This window comes from Pseudonaja textilis, chromosome 1 (assembly GCF_049901715.1).
Source record: "Pseudonaja textilis isolate UNSWEBS1 chromosome 1, rPseTex1.2, whole genome shotgun sequence".
NCBI classification, from domain to species: domain Eukaryota; kingdom Metazoa; phylum Chordata; class Lepidosauria; order Squamata; family Elapidae; genus Pseudonaja; species Pseudonaja textilis.
Window position 1 is genome coordinate 198,183,336 of NC_141990.1, and position 21,202 is coordinate 198,204,537.

At 38.4% G+C, this 21,202-nt stretch overlaps 1 protein-coding gene across 3 annotated transcripts in view; it reads left to right on the plus strand.

The window, feature by feature from the left end:
* The window catches only part of CACNB4 (calcium voltage-gated channel auxiliary subunit beta 4), a 126,844-nt gene that overhangs the window by 78,484 nt on the left and 27,158 nt on the right, over window positions 1-21,202 (plus strand). For all 3 annotated transcript variants that reach the window (XR_015740781.1, XM_087920213.1, XM_026697225.2), the window contains 2 exons: window positions 16,935-17,054; window positions 20,715-20,837. Coding sequence is in view for 2 of the 3 variants with exons in the window: in XM_087920213.1 (XP_087776339.1) it covers window positions 16,935-17,054; window positions 20,715-20,837 (243 nt within the window). In the remaining variant the exon portion in view is untranslated. The remainder of the gene's footprint in view (window positions 1-16,934; window positions 17,055-20,714; window positions 20,838-21,202) is intronic.

The window sequence follows — 21,202 nt, forward strand, 5'->3', positions numbered from 1 at the left end:
TGTCTTTAAAAAGCTATCCACTGCCATAGCAGAACCTCGAAGCATAATCTTTGAAAAATCTTTCAGGACCAGCTCCTTGCCAAAACTATAGTCACAAGCCACGGTCATCCCCATCTTCAAAAAGGGAGACCCCAGCCTAGTTGAAAATTACAGACCAATCTCCTTATTCTGCGTCACCTGTAAAGTCATGGAATCAATTATTAACCAATCCATTATCCTCCACTTAGAGACAAATAACCTACTCTCTAACAAACAATTTGGTTTCAGAAAAAAACTATCCTGTAATCTGGAACTCTTACACTGCAAAAACATATGGACTACACAACTTGATCAGGGCAAAACAATAGACGCAATCTACATAGACTTCTGTAAAGCCTTTGATTCAGTGGTACACAACAAACTACTCCTAAAACTAAAATCTTATGGTATCTCTGGACAACTGCATAACTGGATAGAAGCATTCCTGTCAAACAGACAACAAATGGTCAAAATTGGAAGTGTCCTATCAAATTCTGTACCTGTCAATAGTGGTGTCCCCCAAGGCAGTGTTCTAGGACCAGCTCTTTTCATACTCTATATAAATGACCTCTGTGATCATATCAAGAGCAACTGCGTTCTCTTCGCTGATGATGTAAAGCTATTCAATACCACAGAAAATACTGCTACCCTTCAAAAAGACCTCAACTATGTAGCAGAATGGTCAAACAAATAGCAACTTCAAATCTCAACAAATAAATGCTTTGTCTTACATATTGGCAAAAAAAAAATATCAGAAAATAAAATACAAGCTGAATAGTCAAGACCTTGTTGATGATCCAAGCTCTGTAAAGGACCTTGCAATACTCATCTCTAATGATCTAAGTGCTAGAGCCCACTGTAACTACATAGCCAAAAAGACGTTAAGAGTTGTTAACCTAATCCTATGTAGCTTTTTCTCTGGTAATATCACACTACTAACGAGAGCATACAAAACATTTGCTAGACCAATACTCGAATACAGCTCATCAGTCTGGAACCCACATTATGTATCTGATATTAGCACAGTTGAGAAAATCCAGAAATATTCCACAAGAAGAGTTCTCCACTCCTCTACTCATTGTAGAATACCTTATGCCACCAGACTTGAAATTCTAGACCTAGAAAACCTTGAATTACGCCGTCTTCGGTCTGATCTAATTTATGGTATATAAAATCATACATTGCAGTGACTTACCTGTCAATGAATACTTCACCTTCAACCATAACAACACATGAGCACACAATAGATACAAACTCAAGGTTAACCGCATTAAACTTGATTGCAGGAAATACGACCTCACCCCTTTCCTAAGAGGTCTTTAGGGGGTGTGCATCAGTGCACCAACATGCCTACTGTCCCTGTCCGATCCTTTATTTTTCTTATATGTACCCATTTCATGTATTCATAACTATGTATATACTTATACCTATTATCTTGTAAGCAATTGACAAATCAAAATAAATAAAAAATAATAAATTCTGTTAAAGGAAGTAAAACTTAGATTAGCAGGTACTAGAAATAGTTTAGAAACTTTCGTGTCTCTTGTTGCTACATAGCTCTGAACTAATGCTATTGTTGGGTGCTGCCCTTAGTCACTTTTTGTAAGATGGGCAGCTATATAAGTTAGATTAATAAATAAATAAATAATGCAGTTGAACACCTCAACTTTCCCCTATCCTTAGATCTGTTGCTGAAGGACTGCCCTGACAGATTATTTGACTTCTGTTCTCTCTATTCTTCTCAATTGTTGTTCTCCATTTCCTTCCTTCTTTCCTTCCTTCCTTGCTTCCTTCCTTGCTTCCTTCCTTCCTTCCATCCATCCATCCATCCATCCATCCATCCATTGTATTGGTAAGTATAATACCAGAAGGTCTGAAAAAGTACAACCAAAAATATAGCAATGCCAATAAAACCATGAAAAATATAGAATAATGAATAAATGAGTGACATTTGTAGAAACTAATAGTATATCCAAATTTGTCTCTTCCTTGAACTCCGAGATATGCTTGTGGCTGCATTCATCATTAACTTTTCTTAATACCATGCAGTTGTGGCCAGTGGTGGGATTCAAAATTTTTTACTACTGGTTTTGTGCACATGACTTGTTTGTTGGGCATAGCTTGTTTGATCACGTGACTGGGTGGGTGTGGCCAACTTGGCAAGGTGGTGCGGCACCTTGCTGCAAGTGATGTCGAGTTGGCCATGCCCACTCAGTCACATGACCAATGCTGCAGAGACAGGGTGATTTCCTACGTACCTTCCTCCCTCCCCCGCCCTTGGGCTGACCAAAAAAAAGCCCAACTAAAGATTGCGACAGCCTGCTGAGTGTGCCTGCTGAATGGGTTTTGTTTTGAAGTAGTTTTTGTTTTGTTTTTTTCCAGAAGCCCCTCAGAGAGAAATTTACACTACCAAATCTTACTGTACCTTGTTGTTGCAGCGCTGCCTGTTGCTGCTGCAGGTGCTGCTGCGGCTGTCTGCCCAAGTAAAAAACTGCACCAGCTCAGGCGACTGTGAGGAGCAAGAGGGAAAGCCAAGGTGCTCGGCCCATAGCAGCCAACTTCGCTCTCTCGCTCCAGTTAGGAACTCCCAGCATGCACAAGGAGCGTGAAGGGAGGCAGACACCGCACGGATGCATTTTTAAAGTCAGAGAACTTTGTCTAAGACTTCATGTGTATTCAGGGGCTACACCTCTCCCAACAATCAGTTGGCGGCGATCTAACAAAATGTCTTCCAGCTCTTAAAGATCAACTTTAAGAGCACCCCCATTGAAGAAGCCGAGGCTTCTTGCAGTGAAAATTACTGATCACCAGCTTTGCTACACTTGTCCAACAGTCCAGAACCGCCCTGTTCTATGCGCTGGCTTCTCAGACTTGCCAGGTCTGGCACATAAAACAGGGCGTGCTTTTTTGATGGGCTGGACTCCAGCTGCACTGAAAAAAACACGCAGCAGCTGTAGGCATCTCGCGACAAGAAGGGTGAGAAGCCCCGGGACCTCTGCTCACCCATCTGCTGGCTGGCCAGGCCGGGCTGGGCTGGAAGAGGCACTTCCACCGGGAGAAGGAAGAAAGCGTGCTCCAGGAGAGCAGGCAGGCGCACAGATGTCTCAGGGCTGCTGCACATGCACACTGCATGTGTAGCAGCTGCACATGCAGTGCATATGTGAAGTAGCTGCGGGACATCCGCCTAAACTGTGCCACGGCCGCCATGTGGTAGGGCAAGCTAGGAAAGCTACTGGGGCAAGTGAGTGACTAGGTGACCAGGTTGAGAGCATGGCCCGGTTTGGTGACCCATGTCAAATCATCACTACTGGTTCACCTGAACCAGTGCGTACCGGTTGAATACCACCTCTGGCTGTGGTCTAACATGGTCCCTTTTCTGCTAACTTTCCGTTACTTCAATTTATCCACTCAGGCTTCCATGTTTAGTAGTAGTAGTACTTTATTGTCATTGCACCTCGTACAACGAAATTAAATGCCAGTTTCAGTGTACATTATACCTAAGAAAACTATAAATAATAAAAGAAAAACACGCATCCTTCACATTCTATTCAATTGAATTGAAAACCCCTGGTATTGCATTAATATTGCACTATATTGCACAGTATATACAGTAGTAGTCAATATAGTTACTGCTCTGGGATAGAAGCTGTTTTTCAGCCTATTTGTCCTTGACATTATTGTCCTATACCATCTGGCAGATGGTATAGGACAATAACAACAAGGACAGATAGGACAAATAGTTCAAAAAAAGGGTGCCCAGGATGAGATGGATCTTTAAGAATGTTTCAAACATTCTTAAGGCAGCGGGAGCTATAAAGCTCTTCCAAAGAGGGGAGAGAGCAACCAATAATCCTCTGGGCAGTGATGTTAACCCTCTGGAAGTTTGCTGTCCTATCTTCCACTGTACAATTGGCAAACCATACACAGGTGCAGTAAGTTAAAATACTCTCTATTGTGCAGCGGTAGAAGGTCACCAGCAGTTTTTCATTCAGTTGTTTCCTGAAAAGCCTCAGGTAGTATAATCTCTGCTGAGCCCTTTTGACCAGTGCTACAATGTGAGCGCTCCAGGTCAGGTCCTCTTTTATGGTAACACCCAGAAACTTAAAACTGGCCACTTGGCTCCACTCCGTCTCCATTGATAACCAAGGGCTGGATGTCTGATCCATTCCACTATAAGCTCCTTGGTCTTATTGGTGTTAAGGAAAGCAACCAGTTCACCTCATCTTGATAGGCAGACTCACCCCTCCCTGAGTAGAGTCCCACCACTGTTGTATCATCTGCAAATTTAATAATAGTATTATTGGCGTGAATGGGAATACAGCCATGTACATAAAGAGTATAGGGTAAGGGACTCAACCATGTATAGGGTAAGGGACTCAACGCACAACCATGTGGTGTACCAGTGTTAGGAATAAGGGCTGAGGATATATGATGAGTAGCAGGGGTGTCAAACTCTTTCATTGAGGGCTGCATCAGGTTGTGTTTGACCTGGGGGGGGGCACAGGGACTTAGCCATGGTGGGCATGGCCAGCTCAGTGTCACTCATGTGGGGGCACCTGTGATAGCCTGAGGACTTTGCCAGCAAAAATAGAATCCCAAGCTCCGTTTTCAGCTGCGACAGCCTCCTGCAACCCTCTGCCAACAAAACGACCCTCCTGAGCTCTGTTTTTGCTGGAAGAGGCACCACGGACCAGTCCTTCGCTGTTTCCAGGGCCCCATGGATCAGATCTAAGTACCCCACAGGCTGGATCCAGCCCCTGGGCCTTGAGTTTGACACTCTGGATATATTAGTAGGATTAAGTCAAGGATACATGACCTCCAAACTTCCATGCACGTTATGAAGGAGAACATTGTCAATGAAGTGATTCAAGAATTCCTGAACAAGCTTAACTTGGCAAGGTTTGCCCTCCAACAAATTTCAGTACAATTAGAATTGGGGAGATGGGGAAAGTGTTCTGACCCAAGCCCTTGTTCAAATCAAACAACAGAAAGTAGATAGAGATGAGCTAATAAGGCAAGTCAGTATTTATGGACCTCAGCAATTTAGGATGTAGTAAACATTTACAAATCATTTAAAGCATAGCAATTATTTACACATTGCCAAAACCAATTATAGACTAGAAGGTGCGAGGGCTATTAAGACATCTGTCTTGATTTAGTATGCCGCAGTTTAAGCAGGGAATTTGCTGTAGTAATGATTTGTATATTTTTGACTCTTAGTTTGTTATATGAAGCCAACCATTGTGATTGGTAAACCTCTAAGCTAGAACATGATTTAATTTAGTGCAATCTGTGAATGCAGCCAGGTAAATTTTATTATTAATAAGTATGACTTAGAATCTTGTATGTAGCCAGTCATGGAAAGTCACCATCAATCATAACATAGACCTTTTTTTTTTTAAAGAAGCTTCCTATTATTCTTAAGGATGCATAACCCAAGTGATCTTTGGCTCCAGCATTTGATGAAGTCTGCAGCAAGTGCTTATAGATAATGATAAACAGACAAAAATCCTCTTTCTTTACCTTTTTCCTGCCTAAATATAATGCCACCCTACTGAAAGCAGTAGCCCTATGTAACAAACAGAACTTGGCTGCCTGTCAGGAGTATAAAGTGTGTCCTCTGCAAACCATTCCTGCTACGAAAGTAGGTGGCTTCATTCAGAATCGGGGACGGGTTCCTTAAGAGATGCAGCATTCTAGAGACTGCTTGTCTTTTGGCTTCAAAATAGCACAAAGAATATTTTGTTAATTGGATAGTTCTTTGAGCCACTCGGTTTATTTGAATACATCCAGTCACTGTTATTAAATTAGTTTCATGCCAAGCTGTAAAAAAGCTCTTTTCATGTTCTGGGCTTGTTTTATTATGTATTTCTCTTTTAATAAAGAAACAGCCAAGCATTGATGATTCATCTTAAAACTTTGTCAAAGGAAAATACATGCTTTAAAATCTGGTAGAGCTGTTCAGAATAACACTTAAGGTAGACTTCGATATAGTTCAGAACCAAAATTACAGTTTCAGTAACATTATGGGTTAATGTTTCTTTGCTGTTTTTTTTCCTACCATCTTATTTTTCATTTTTTTGTAAGCTTTTAAGGATCTATTTGTCTTTTTTGGAAGAATTTCTTCTGATACCAGAGAAGTAGCTGTTTTATCAATGCAAGGCATCCCACCAATCCTGAGATATTTGCTGCTTTTAGCTTCATGTCATTACCACCTTGCCTTCTTTTTCCTGAATTTGGAATCCAACAATGTTTCTCATCCTCATCCTTCCTTTGAATCCTTCAGAATGTTTGAATGTTGTTACTGCAACTGATGAAAACCAATAATATAATTTCAGTTGTTTTGAAGTAGGATACACACATGTATAAAATACTGCAGTTGTCTTGGCAACAGTGTAGAAGATGTATTTTAACTTCCTAGTCCATCTCGAGCCTGAGATGTCCCAGTAATTTCCTGTCCAACTACTAACACAGTCTGATATGCTTAGTATCCAATATAAATAAGATAATCAAAGTGCTAGTGCTTCCTAAGTATATTCAAAGAAATAAATAACTTTATCTCTCTCTCTAACTCAGAAAATGAGACAAAATGTTAACTCTACTCCTGTGTGCAATATGCCCTTGTCAAGTTTATTTCATTGATCTGTCCTACTGGACAGACCTTACCCCACCTTACCCCAACTTTTAAATACAATTCCTGAGTATCAAAAGATTGTCCCTTAGTTAGCAGAATGTGATATTGGATTCCCAAGATGTTTCACTATATGCGTAAACCAATCGTCTGCCTTTCAAAAAAAAAAATCTATGTTACTTTTCATATACAAAAGTTGTAGAAGCACTAAACATCTTTAGAGAACAGCCAGTTGAGGAAAACTCCAGAACACTGAATACTTTTAGAGAATGACCTTTTATTTATTTATTTATTTAAAAGATTTATATGGCCACTCATCTTAAGCAACTCTGGGTGACTTATAACAATAATTTACATGAATATCAGATTGTTGTAACTTCATCCCTGTGGATAATTGCAGGTAATTTAATAGGAGAAATCCAATCATTCCCCAAATGATTGAGGAATAAATGATAATTAAGATGCGTTCAGCACATAATTTCATGACTTCCTTGTTTTATATACAACTACAACAATCCTAAATGTTTGAGGAGAACCAGTGTAAGTGAATAAGGGAGCAGACACCTGGATTCTACCTCAGCTGTGAACACTTCTTGGAAATAGAAGTGAGGGGACTCACTGAAGGAAAAGCAATAATGCAGGATAATATTGTAGTATATTCTGCCAGGAATTAAAAAGGAACTGGCTGGCATTGTTTGTAGACTCACTTCTTGTTTAATTAGCAGGGCTCTTCAATTGAGTTTGCTTCATTGGAATGTAACTACTCTAATCAACATTTTCACATAGGAAGGTGTTTTACATTTAGTTTCAAAATTTTATAGTATTTTAAACAAACCATAGGAAAGAGTCTTATAATTAATTTCAAAATCTTATTTCAAATCCATCTGGCTCCTTAGTCCATGTCTAACTTTCCAAAATCAACATTCTAATCACTCTTTTGCTATATATTCCAACATTGGGATTTTTAAAAAGTTCTTAAACTTGCATAAAGCTTATTTTGGCAGGGATAGGAGGAACTCACCTGGTGTAATGCAACTTGTCATTCTCCGGTGTGCTGAACAGAGAATCCAATGCATGGGTTAACTCTGCTTCTTCCACTTGGAGACTGAGTCAATCAGATCCTTGGTCACGCCCCTTTTGCCTGAGCATGCCCAGTTTTGACTCAGTCTTCAAGCTGAAAAGATGTGCTAGTGAATAAAAGAGGGAAAGATTCCTTGGATTCTCCTAAACCGTAAGACTGGCTTTTGCCTCTGAACAGTGACTTGGGCAAAAAGAGGCTTCCCTTAGCTCCCAGAACCCTAAACCCCTCCCTGAATGCCACTGTCTTACAGTTTCCTCACAGGGAGCTACGTATGGAGGACTTGTGGGCAATCATAGGTTCTCTCCTTCTCTGGAAACGAATTTTGAGGAGTTGATCTGTTTGCATGGCTCCTTGTTCTGCCATGGTCATCGACTCTGCTTCAGTCTGTCCTTGCTTCCATGAAACTTCTTTAACTATTGTTTGTTTTCGAACAGCTGAAGGGAATTCTAGCCGTAATAAAAGTGTTTGTATGCCCAAAGAGCATTTGATAACGTCAAATGGGAATTTATGCTATAGCAACTTAGATACATGGATTTTGGTGAAGAATTTTTTAAATATAATATCGGCAATATATTCCAGACAAGAAATCAAAATAATAATAAACGGAGAGATGACAAAAACATTTAAAATCCAAAAAGGAATGAGACAAGTATGCCCATTAGTGCTATTGTTTACACTAACCCTGGAACTGTTAACAAGGATAATCAGGAAAGAAACACAAATAAAAGGCCTGGAAATCAAGAAAGAAACCTTTCAATTACAAGCATTTGCAGATGACTTAATTTTTATCCTGGAGGAACCATAACAATTGGGGCTGAAACTTATAGAAATATTAGAAGATTATGGGGAAGTTGCTGGATTTAAAATAAAGAAAAAAACCCAAAAAGATAGTTAAGAACATGATGAACAAGCAGAAGGAAACTTGGCCAAGGAAATAGATATCCAGATAGTTAAAAAAATGAAATATTTAGGGATCAATATCTTAGCAAGATGTACAACAATCAAAGAGGAGAATTACGCAAATTACTGAAACAAATAAAAGAAGATCTGGAAAGATGGAAAAATCTGAGGCTTTCTCTAATGAGTAGAATAGCTGTAATTAAGATGAACATACTACCAAAACTACTCTTTTTGTTCCAAAACATACCCATAAAATTAGACAATTTTTTTTTGGAAATCTGAACAAAATGACGCTAAATTTCATATGGCAAGGGAAAAAACCCAGGATTAAACTAAAACTCCTACAAGAAGCTAAAGAAAGAGGAGGTTTTGGCTTACAGATTGGGAAGTATATTACCAAGCAGCAATGCTGACCTGGGTGAAAGATTGGATAACTTTAAAAAATAAGAGATTGTTATCACTAGAAGACCACATCTTACAGTTAGGTTGACATCAGGGGTTGGATTCAAATTTTTTAACAACCGGTTCTGTGGGCGTGACTTAGTTGGTGGTCATGGCTTGGTGGTCATGTGACTGGCTGAGTGGTGGCCAACTCAACATCACTCACATCGAGGCATGCATCTCCTCGCCTGGCCTCTCATGACTGTGGGGATGCTGCAACAGTCGTAAATGTGAAAAATGGTCATAAGTCACTTTTTTCAGTGCCATTGTAACTTTGAATGGTTGCTCCACACAAGCAAAGTAACTTTCTGAAGGATCACAGGAAGCTGCCTGCTGATATTGTGACTGAAATTAGAAAAATTTCAATTTTTTCCCCTGAAATTTCCCTTAAAATTGCACCCTGAATTCCAGGCTAAGTGAAAATGCCTGAAAACCTTGCTTGCTTGTGCTCTATATGTCAAACATTTTTTGCCATATTATCTCATTGCACCACCAGCTTATTGATTAGGAGTGACATAACTGTGTCTAAGTACATATAAGAAAGATAGCAGTTTTTTGAGCAAGCATATTTCTGACTGGAATGAAAAACAAAGCAGCTTGGTTTGGTGTGGCAAAAATGGTGTATCCCTAGCATTAGGCAGAGAATTTCTGCAAATTCTTTTTCCTATCAGAAAGAATCGTGAAAAATTGGTATTTGTTGAAAAGGAGTTTCAAAATGGTTTCAAAAGAGGAAAGGATTTCAGTGAAATTCTCATTGAAGAATATGTGCTCTGCTAAGGCCTGAAGAGTTAAATTGTGTTTGAATATTCTCTCTATTGGGTTTCCATACTTCAAGTCAAACCATTGAAAAAGTATCAAGAAACAATTTCTTCCTTACAGTTTCTTCAGGAGTGACCCTACTGAAATAGCTAAAGAAAAAAATCTGCTCCTGGAGAAATTCAGAAAAATCATTGAATTAATTTCTCTAGTTGCAGATTTGGTGGAGAATCTCAACAGTTGATTTCTGCCCAACTCAGTAAGACTGATTTTAATTAGTTGGTGGTCCTGAGTGTTTACTGTTTTGCTGGATAGAGCCAAATAGTCATTGGAAGATGCACCACACTTTCAGCAGACTCTGAAAATAACCTAACGTAACCTAAAAACAGGCTCTGAAGATTTTTAGGACCTCCATTTATATGTGAAAAGGAAAATTGGCCTGGTTTTAATTTAAGAATGTTTTAAGTTTAGTTGAGAATTTTTAGTGCTAACACATCTGGAGGATTCACCAAAAATGGGAAAAGGAACAGTGTGGGATAGATACTTCAGGGATGTCTGCATAATTATGTGGCTTGGCTTTCAAATACTTAGAAAACCACATCAGTTATTTACTTTTGTACGTTCATAATGTGAAACCCATTAGATCTTTTTTTTAAAAAAAAATTCCCAGGTTTTTTTTTTTGCCATGCTGTCAAATTTTGAGATCCCCCCCAGTCTCCTCCATTGTTCAATAACAATACATTTTATTGTAATGAGGAGTTAAAATTTTTGTTATTCTCTCAGTGGTAGTCCTCCTCCTCCTACTTCTTTTTCTGCTCTGCCAGCTATGTGCCGTTTTCTTGTAGATCCCTAGTTTGTCATACAAGTACAGGAAACAAAAATTGTAAAGGGCATTTGAGGACTTCTTACTCACTGTTCTATCAAAACAAAAAGTTTATTTTTTCTTTGCTTCTTGTTTCTAAGTAGCAGATTTCTTCTGGGAAACCAGCTAATTAATTTATAAAATGTTAGTATTCACAGCCCATACTTCTATGAAATTAGTTTTCTATGAGCTACAGATGTAAATTTCAGAATGTTTAAATCATATCATCAAAAGAGATTTGATGCTGCTTGGTGAGTATATGTTTTCTCGTGAATTTAATTTGTTGCCTCTTCATTGCCTGTTAATGTAGGCATATTTTTTACTTTGAGAAAGTATTAGTAAATTTCAGTATTCAACTTCTAAGGAGAGATTATTCAAAACTTCCCATACTTGTAATATATAAACGGCACAAGTCAGTTTTGTGATGGACTTTACATATTTAGGCTTATGCAATTTGAAATGTGAAGTAAACCTGGAAAAATGCATAATCATTAAGCAGTGGTGTGGGGAAGATAAGGAAGAGGATATGAGGAAAAGTAAAGTTCTACACTTAGGCAAGAAAAGCCAAAAATACACATATAGACTGGGTGAAACTAGGCTTAATAGCAGTAACTGTGAAAGGGATCTTGGAGTCTTAGTGGACAACCAGCTAAATATGAGCCAGCAGTATGCAGCAGCAGCCCAAAAAGCCAATGCAATCCTAAGTTGCATTAACAGAGGGATACAATTAAGATCAAGGGAAGTACTAATACTACTCTATAAAGCCTTAGTAAGACCACACCTTGAGTACTGCATCCAGTTTTGGTCACCACACTATAAAAATGTTGAGACTCTAGAAAAAGTACAGAGAAGAGCAACCAGGATGATCAGGGGACTGGAGACTAAAACATGAAGAATGGTTACAGGAACTGGGCTTGGCTAATCTAGTAAAGAGAAGGACCAGGGGAGACATGATAGCAGTCTTCCAATATTTGAGGGGCTGCCCAAAGAGATAAAGGGGTTAGTCTATTTTCTAAAGCATCTGTAGGCCAGACAAGGAATAATGGATGGAAACTGATCAAGGAGAGATTTAACCTGGAAATAAGGAGAAACTTTTGTACAGTGAGAAGAATCAACCAATGGAACAGCTTGCCCTTGGAAGTTGTGGGAGCGTCATCACTTGAGACTTTCAAGAAGAGATTGGACTCCCATCTGTCAGAAATGATGTAGGGCCTCCTGCTTGGGCAGAGGGTCGGACTAGATGACCTACAAGGTCCCTTCCAACTCTTGATTATCTGTTATCTGTTTAATGGAGTTTACTCCCTTGACAGAGCTGGAATGGAGTGATTAAGCAGGTATTTCTCCCCCAAAATAGTTCTGTTTCTGAAGTAATCATTTCCAAACAGTGAATCATGACGCTAATAGTAATTTAATCATTATTTGTAGGATGTCCTAAATACACAAAATATGAGTCTTTGACTGACAATTTGGTGATTGATACCAATTGTTGGATCATAGTTGTTCTATAGTGTAATACTTTGTATGCTGTGTGTGCATTGCATGTTTGCAATGTTATAATTGTCTCTTTTTATCATTCATCGATATTATAGTGCGGTTAGCTCTATATAAGGCTTTCTGTCAATGAGTGACTGGTAGGACAGAACAAGGGAATTGCCAACAAAACCATTTAGCGCGGACCCAGTTTATGTGCTGATTTATCAGAGTTACTATTTTTGTAGTTCTTTAATGTACTTAGTTGAGATAAAATTCAGATGACGGAAACAACTAGGGTGAAGGAATAAGTACTCTGAAGTAGTGTTGGCCCAGAAGAGAGAATCTTTATCAGAAATTGCTGTAGACTGCCATTTATATAATTTCAAGTATGTGAGGAAAAAATGTTGAGAGATTAAAAAACGTGTATGTGTATGCGCGTGCATGCACATGCACAGAACAGCAGTCCAATTAGACTGTCCAGTGAAACTCTCTGATTTAGATAAAAGGATTGTAGAAACTGGCTTGGCCTGTAGCTGGATCAAACAGCAGTGCTGAATGTGTTGCTTTGTGTTTTGTAGGGACTCTTTAGAATGATGTAATTGCTATAGATCCTGAAGTCAGGTCCTGCATGCTTCCGGATCGGATGCATTACCATAAGTTACTTTTTTCCAATTTTAAATCCTTTGGAAGGAGTGGTACTTCACTTCCTTCCAGACTGGCAGATAACTCTGAAGTGACAAGAAACGGTTACCACTTCAGCACAGCTGAATATCCTTGCCCTTCTAGAAGAGTCTTTGATTGGTGTCTTTGAAGTGTTTATCAGCCTAAGGTGATTGTTTGAGGTGAGAAACTTGTATCTCTTCCAACTTGTGCCCGATGACTGGTAGGGAAGGGACTAGTTGCAGAACCTAAGTAGTGGAGATACTTAGCTAGGTTGTCATTACACTGATTTTCTGTATAAGTGTAGGTCTGGGGCAAGGCAATATTTTTGCATGTGTGGATGATGTAACCAGACCAGTGGGATTTAAAAAATAAAATAAGCATATTCAGTCTGTCAGAGGTTTTCACATTCTTAATTCAATTGTGTTTTTTTTCAGATACACAAAATGATTCAACCAAGTTTTGATAACGTGGTTTGGCAACCTCTATGGGGAATTCAGCAAAGGGGCTAAAGGAGGGGGATGGGTAACTAAGGCCCCTTTGCAACCTGTGGACTTCAACTCCCAGAATTTCTCAGCCAGCATGGATGGGGTTGGTTCACAGGTTGTCAAGGGGCCATAGTATGTCATTATATTAATATTGCATTGTATGTCAATATATTCATATTATTTGTAGTAAAATCCCCCTTTCACATGCTTAGCATTTGCTGGCTAAGATTATGCCTTGCATAATAAACAACTCTTTGTATTACAAGAAGATAATATTATAATTGTATCTATAAAATCGCATTTGTTCCAATAAACCCTTAAATTAGTGAGGAAAGTTAGAAAAATCTGACTGAATTGTAAGTTCAAACTGAATGGGAAATAGAAGATTCTACTCATGACAATATTTGTGTCACCATTATTGCGTGCTATTGCTGATGACAATAAGCAATAAACCCAGGCAAGAGAAAGATGGTCAGGCCAATCATTCTCTTGTTTTTAAAGTTCCTCCATGAAATGGTGCAAATGCAGCACCATTTTAAAGATATTGTAACTGAGAAGTTGAGAGGAAGCTGGCAATTGTGATTTATTTACATAATACTATCAGTGGCTAAAGAGCTGTAGCTGGCTTTAGAGACTATGCTTTGCATAGAAAAAAAAACCCATGTTCAATCCTCAAGAATTTGAAATTCAAAAAGAACCAGAATCAACCAGTATAGATGAGACTGAATTAGAGATTCCCGTTTCTCCACAAAACTACAATAACTGAACTAGTCCCAATGAATGAGGTTTATTTGTTTCAAAAAGTGTATGAGCTCCTCAGTAGCACTCAAGGGTGAATTCCACGAGAGAATAAAATCAATGCAAGTAAAAGGATAGTTAAAACAGGATCAGCTAAAATAGCAGGAAAATGTCACAGAAATAGAAAAGGCGTCATAATATTAAAAATGCAGAAGTAAAACCGATAAAAAAACTTTGCCTAGTATGATAATGATAACAAAGGAAGTGCATTTTGATTTCTTGAAGTAGTCATGGTGATTAAACTCTCTCCCCACTTTGCATTCTTAAGCAGACTTGAGAATGTTTGATAAGTTAATTTATTGTAGAGAAATTAGGAATCCATACTAGAAGAAGCAGCTAAGAGCACCCTGGAATCTTGCCCTCTAGTTAGTTAGTCTCCAGGCTTGAATGTGGGTTTCTTCCCACCTTTTCAAGTCAAACAGCCATTGTGTCTGCTTGATCCTGGTCTTGGAAGTTTCTAGCATCTGCCTCATGCTTGTAAAATGGGTTTTTAACAGTGTGAGAGTCAGAAACTCTTCCTCAGTAATTTCAGCTTTGAAACCAGGGATTGTCTCATGGGCCTGATACAAAAGTCTCCAGCGATTCACAAATTAATAAAATGTATCATGGTTTGCCATTATATAAATGTACCGATTTAAAAAATATATATTGCAAAAACGAATCTGTTTTTTTCAGCGTGTCATTTTGGCCACTTATCTAGCCAAGGGGTTTTCTTAAACCAAAACAAATTTAAATATGAGTGTCTGTGCATCACATCATAAAACATTGAGCTGAATCATCTTGAAACTTCACAAAGAAATAAAAAGTATAGTAAAGTTGCTCTTCAATTTGGCACTTGTCCCTTTCTCATGAGAGCATTCAGTAAATCAGTGGTGGGATTCAAATTTTTTTTATTACCGATTCTGTGGGCGTGGTTTGGTGGGTGTGGCAGGGGAAGGATACTGTAAAATCTCCAGTCAGAGGTGGTATTTGCCGGTTCTCTGAACTATTCAAAATTTCCGCTACTGGTTCTCCAGAACTGGTCAGAACCTGCTGAATACCACCTCTGATTCAGTTCCTGAAAATTTAGCTCAAAATTTTATGGAAAGGAAATTTAAAGCATACATTCTGTCACAATGAAAATAAGCAAGTATTGTTTGGTATTTTCCAATTATAATTAAAGAGAAGGCAAAGATAAGAAGACCATTAGCAAAACGAGCTTAGTCAGGGTGGGGGGTGGGGAGACAGTTTGAGAAAGTTGCCCTATCTTGATCCTGTTGGGTTGAAGAGAGACAGAAAAGGAAATACTGCAAGGCTTTAGATATTCTGATACTGTTTAGGCTAAATAAATAAAGGAGAGTTCCAGTATTTCTTGGAGAGGACATTTCCTGACTTGGCCAATCTAAAATGGCTGACAGGTGGAAAGTAGCCATCTTAGTGCAGAACCTGGAACCATCTCCGTTGGGATGCACCAAGGAGGGAGTGGAACTTCGTGCCTCAAAGCTGTTCACTTGAGTGCAGCTCAAGGATGACCGACAATGGAGAGTCCAGAATGGAGAACCGTGTGGAGGATTCAGAACCTTCACATCATCCCCAAATAGCCGAGCTCCCTTGGCAAACTGCAAGAACACATCCTTATTCCTGCCACTCAGTTGGGGATGGTGTTTTACCTTTCTTCGCATCAGGAAGTAATGCTTTTCTCCTGGCCAGGTTTGCTAAGAGGCATTGCCACCACTGCTGCCTCCTGCCTATGCCCTCCTTTCTAAAGAGGCCATCCTAAGTAACGGTTGTAGGGTGCAAGGGGGCCCTGAGGAAAGTCAGCCTGTCCTTGATTACTATCTTGATTCCCCTGACCAATGCAGGTGGAGGCGAACCTACACATGCTTGTTAGCAATAGAGGAGGCTTGGAGAAAGGAGAAAAATATCAGAGGAAAGATAAAAGTTGTTTCTTAAGGCTGTATGGGCCAGATTAAAGCCCCACAAGGTCCCGTCCTTGCTTTCAAAAAAAAAAAAAGGCAAGTTCATACGTTGTCACAATATGTATTCTAATTCTGATTGTCTTGCTGTTTGTTGTTTGTTGATACGATTATGGAATAACATGAAGTAATTGGAGGCCCGGTTTGGACTGCAGTTCTAAACTTATTTATTCACTGATAAAATCGAATATTTGCGTAAGATCAGGATGCTTGTCAAAAATGTATACACCATCTTGCAGTTTATCAAGAGAAGTGAATTCTATTGAGTTGGGCTACATTTTGATTGAATCCTGTGACCTTTCCATGGAGAATAATCTCTATTCTATTGCCATCTATTGAACAAGTTCTGAACCTTACTCAAGCAGCCCCCTAGGTTAAACAAGAGGATCTGTTCCAGGAACTAGCGCTTAAGCTGATTTTTCACATTTCTCAGATTGCTTGCCAAGTACGGGCATGAAAATAGTAGCTGCTATTTTTGTGTCTCTTTGCATAAAGTTGGAAGAGCATAAATCATGACTTAACCGAATCTGAGCTCTGCCTGCAATAGGTTGCTGCGTTGTGTCCGTTACTTTTATAGAATACGCTGAAAGTTTTTAGAATACATTTAGAATGACATTTGAATAAAAGTAGCCGCTGTTGAAAAAAAGGTATTTTCTGTGCTTGAGCTTATCTCAGAAGAAAGGAAAAGAGAGAAGGAAATGAATGTCAATGCGCTATTCGGTCAGAAAGAAGAAAAAGGCCAACTTCATAAATGAAAGATAACTTTGAAAGGGAGTTAAAAATAAAGGCCTGACCTTGGGTAATTTTTCCTGCACATTTGGCTTCTTTATATATTCTATCCATCATTTTGTTAATAATCTTCTCTTTGCAGGGATCAGCAGATTCATACACAAGCAGACCATCAGATTCTGATGTATCTCTGGAAGAGGACAGGGAAGCCATCCGCCAAGAGAGAGAACAGCAAGCAGCTATTCAGCTTGAAAGAGCAAAGGTATCTCCCGCCCTCTCATTCGTTCCTCTTCTGTCCTTCCTTTTATTTATTTACTATCCCCACACCCACCCACCCACCCACACAATTTTTAGATTTCAAGAGAGAGAGAAAATATGCCATGGGGAAATCCAGCCACAGCTTCAAGTAATTTTCTGGAGTGGGATATTTTTCAGCATAAGTATCTTTTAAATCAATGATTTTGTGATACTGTCTATCTTTCCTCCATCTGTATGTATTTGTGAACCGGTTTTATAATCAAAAGGTTCCCGGAACTCACACTATCTTCTGTCTGCCCTGTAAGATAGATCAGGCCAAGAAATCAATGACATTTATATGTCTAAAACTACTTGGGAACAGTTATAGTAACAGAATCTTGCAAATCTGAATGTGCTTCTATCTCTTTCCCATTATCTTCATGTCAAGTAGGAAATGGCTTATCTGAGGTGTTTTCTCAAATTAGTTTCTTGGAATAGACTCAAACGAGGCTTGTCTGACTGTTGCCTTGGTAGGGCTGTTTCTCCTGACCTTCAAGGCCATTCCATCTGCCTCTTATGTTTTCTGTTATATCACACATTTACCCTAAAGTCTTCTAACTTAATAATCTAGCTGCTGAAATTGAGTGGAGAGGTGTTTTTTGTTTATTAAAACAAGCATTCCTCAGATATCTCATATTTAAAAGTAAGAATTTTCATGTTCTTCATTAAAATTCTTAAGATTTGCCCAACTTCCCCAAAGATTAGTTCAGTCGCCAGAAGATTTCTTGCCCTACTTCTGTAACATTTGTGCAACACTCATTGCTCTCTTTACAGAATGTTCTTGTTATTGTTGTTAGATGTTCTCTGTTCATACATATATATGGACTCTCGTGTGTAGGTGGTTACATTTAAGAGCCAAGATATTTTTTTTACTCACATGAGGTAAACAGAGAGCAGATTGATGCAATGATGCTTCACTAATCTGGGAAATAGCTATATATAGCTCACAAAAGCACTTTCATTAGCCCAACTCTTTCTCAGATGATGGGCATTACAGTATTATTAAGCTTTAGTATATATGTTTGCAAGAATTGTGAAAGCATTAGCTGAAAAATGTTTTAAGGTGGAAAATGTTTATAAGACCATAGGGTAACATTGGAGTTGGGCAGCTAAGGAAAAAAGGACTATTTTCAGTGAAAAGTGGAAAATGTTTGGTGAGTTGGATAGAATTAGATATTGTGAGTGGGTTCCTGTAAATGACTGCTGACGGGAAAGCATTGCTCATCTATAAACGGATTGGAAGGAGCACATTAAAAGCAGATTATCTCCTTTGAGTCAAGCTCAGTTCCTGGTGACTTAAAAAGACACGTTCTGGGCAACAATATAATTAAAGATTGCCACAGTCTTCTTCCAGAAAGTGTGTGTGTGTGTATGTGTGTGTGTGTTGGCCTGTAATCCATATTCATTTACCTTTGTGTTGTCTTCAGCAAGCAGACATGCTTGCAAATAAAGTACTGATTAGCAGCTGCCCATCATTTCCAATGTCTAAAGAAAGTTATGGCACCAATTTGAAAATAAAGATAATGCTTTTCAATTTGCTTTTCAATTCAGTCCAAGCCAGTTTCCAATTTTCAAAGCTAATCAATCTGCCCTTCAAAGTGTCTGTGGATATATTGGTAGCATATCTTGTTGTGTTTGGGGAGCTCGGTTTTGAAGAGTACAGTCATAGCAGACAGCAAGCAAGACGTGAAAAGAAAAACTCAAAATAATGGAATAATGCAATGTGCGGAAATGAGTAGACTTACAATGGCAATTAGAGAACAGGAGGAAAAAGACTTATAATATTTGGGATTTATTTTATGAAAGGTTAGATAGAAGAATAAGAAAGTGACATATGTGATAATAGTAATAACATATTATAATTGATTAATATTGAATGAGTAAGAGAATGAATATAATTTAGCAAGAATGAGATATGTTGAATAATATGATATAAAATATTGTTTAGAATGGTTTATAAAGATAATTAAGTAAGAAATGTACAATCATATTACTATGCACACATGATATATGTACCCAACCAACACACTGTAAAATTGAAATATGGTTTTATTTGTTGTCTTTATTGTTAAAAGAAAAACTTTTCAAAAATAGAAGAAAAAAAGAAAAACACATGTCCCAGGTGAAAAATAGTTGGAGCCCTTCAGACAAAAATGACAGTGTTTATCCTGAGCTGTGAAAATTTATGGCAATGTGGAACTATTTATTCATTTGTTTTAATCAATTTATATATATGGCTGCTCATCTTGCAATAGCAGCTCTTGATGGTTCTAATAAAAGACAAGCTGTTATAGAGTAAGGAAGGTAATTTGTTCAATTTGGAGCTGCAGAGAATTTCTTGACTTTCTTAAGGAGGATATTCATGTTTCCCTGTTGGGCTTTCCCCCCACACTGGATTCTGTAACACAGCATCTTTTCAGATGGACAGATGCTCTAATAGATTGGCATTTGTCAGATAGAAAGTCCACCTAAAGAATTGTTTCCTCAGACTAATTAATAGAGGAATGCGCAGGATTCTCTTTCATTTAAACAACAATTAATTAACTGAACCAGAACAGTCATAATCTTTTACTCCTAGCAATTGCTAGTAATTCTGATTGGGTAGCATTTTTCAGAACAAAATGCGAATTTGGAGCTAAACTGTTGAAGAGTAATTAAAAAATAAGCAGGGAAGGCATAAAAGGGCATGTCATCCAGCATACCTGAAACTATAATATTTACTGAGATATGTAAGGGAAACCAAGTTACTAATATGCAAATGAAAAATCACCAAATTGTAATTTTACAATTTGCATATCATTTTTCCTGCTATGGGATCTCATTCAGATTAATTCAAGGTGGAGGTCGGTACACATTCTGCAAGGAAAAGACAAATGCAAAGTTGAAGATTTGCTGGATTCAGAAATTATTGTAGTTTAAGTTGATGATGAAATGTAACTCATTCTGCTGCTCCAGTTAGTGTTTCCTACCACCTTTCCACGGTTCAGCTCTCCATTTCCTCCTGCTGATTGTTTAAATAGGGCACTTTGCAACACACCTTTTTTGCAGACAGCAAAAAAGGGAAGCAGCAACAGCAGCAGCAGGAGAAATGGACGGATTGTAAATAAACTACTGTGTCACTTGGATCCTGTATAAATTTCCCCATTGATTGCAAATGAAGACATAATCTCTGAAAATATGGCTGGGTTCCCTATATCATATTAATGTAGGATGTGGTGTGTTTGCTTGTAAACATGTATTTGAGGCCTATCTAATTGTTGCATAGTGTTTAATGATGATCTGAATGATAGTTGTGCATAATAGTATACATTTGTCCTAAGAAAAGAGCATAATACAGAAGGAACAAAACCTTCAGAACTGTTCTGTAGTTATAAAAATGGTCATGTCCTAAGTTGCCATTCTCTGGCTAAATTTTAAGGCATGGACAAAGATTGCCCTAGCTCTTTCAGTCTCCTATGCAGTGTATTTCTGAGATGGTGATAATGAACTCCTGATTTTTCATTTCAGTTCTTTTATTCAGCATTATTCAAGTCATTTTAATATTTGCTTTTATTTTACCCAATTCCTTATCTCCCTTTCCCCCATACTTTATTTTTAATAATCTGAAAGTATATTTCTTTCCTAGTCCAAGCCTGTAGCATTTGCTGTCAAGACTAATGTCAGCTACTGTGGAGCGCTAGATGAGGATGTTCCCGTACCAAGCACTGCCATTTCTTTTGATGCCAAGGATTTCCTACACATTAAAGAGGTAAATCATATAACCAAATCCTCTTTCCCCCACCAGGAGCTTGAGTCTAAGCAAGGTTTGACTGTGCAAAGTAGAAAATGAAATGGAAAAACAGCCAGTGTTTTACACAGTATGGCACTCATTTAAAAAAGACTGGCCCAATCTTGTTGTTCTCGTGGAGTGTTGACCTTCAACCTTCTTAATTTTCAGCACTAAGGCCTTTTAGTCCTGCATGCCTGGAATTATGAGAGTTGAAACCAATCTATCTCAGTAGCATTGCTTTGGTAAAGGCTGGATGAAAGACTGCTATTAGGAGCTGCTTCCCTTGAGTGACATTTCAAACAGCTTAGAGGTTGTATACCTCTGAAGCCTCAGTGAGACCAAGT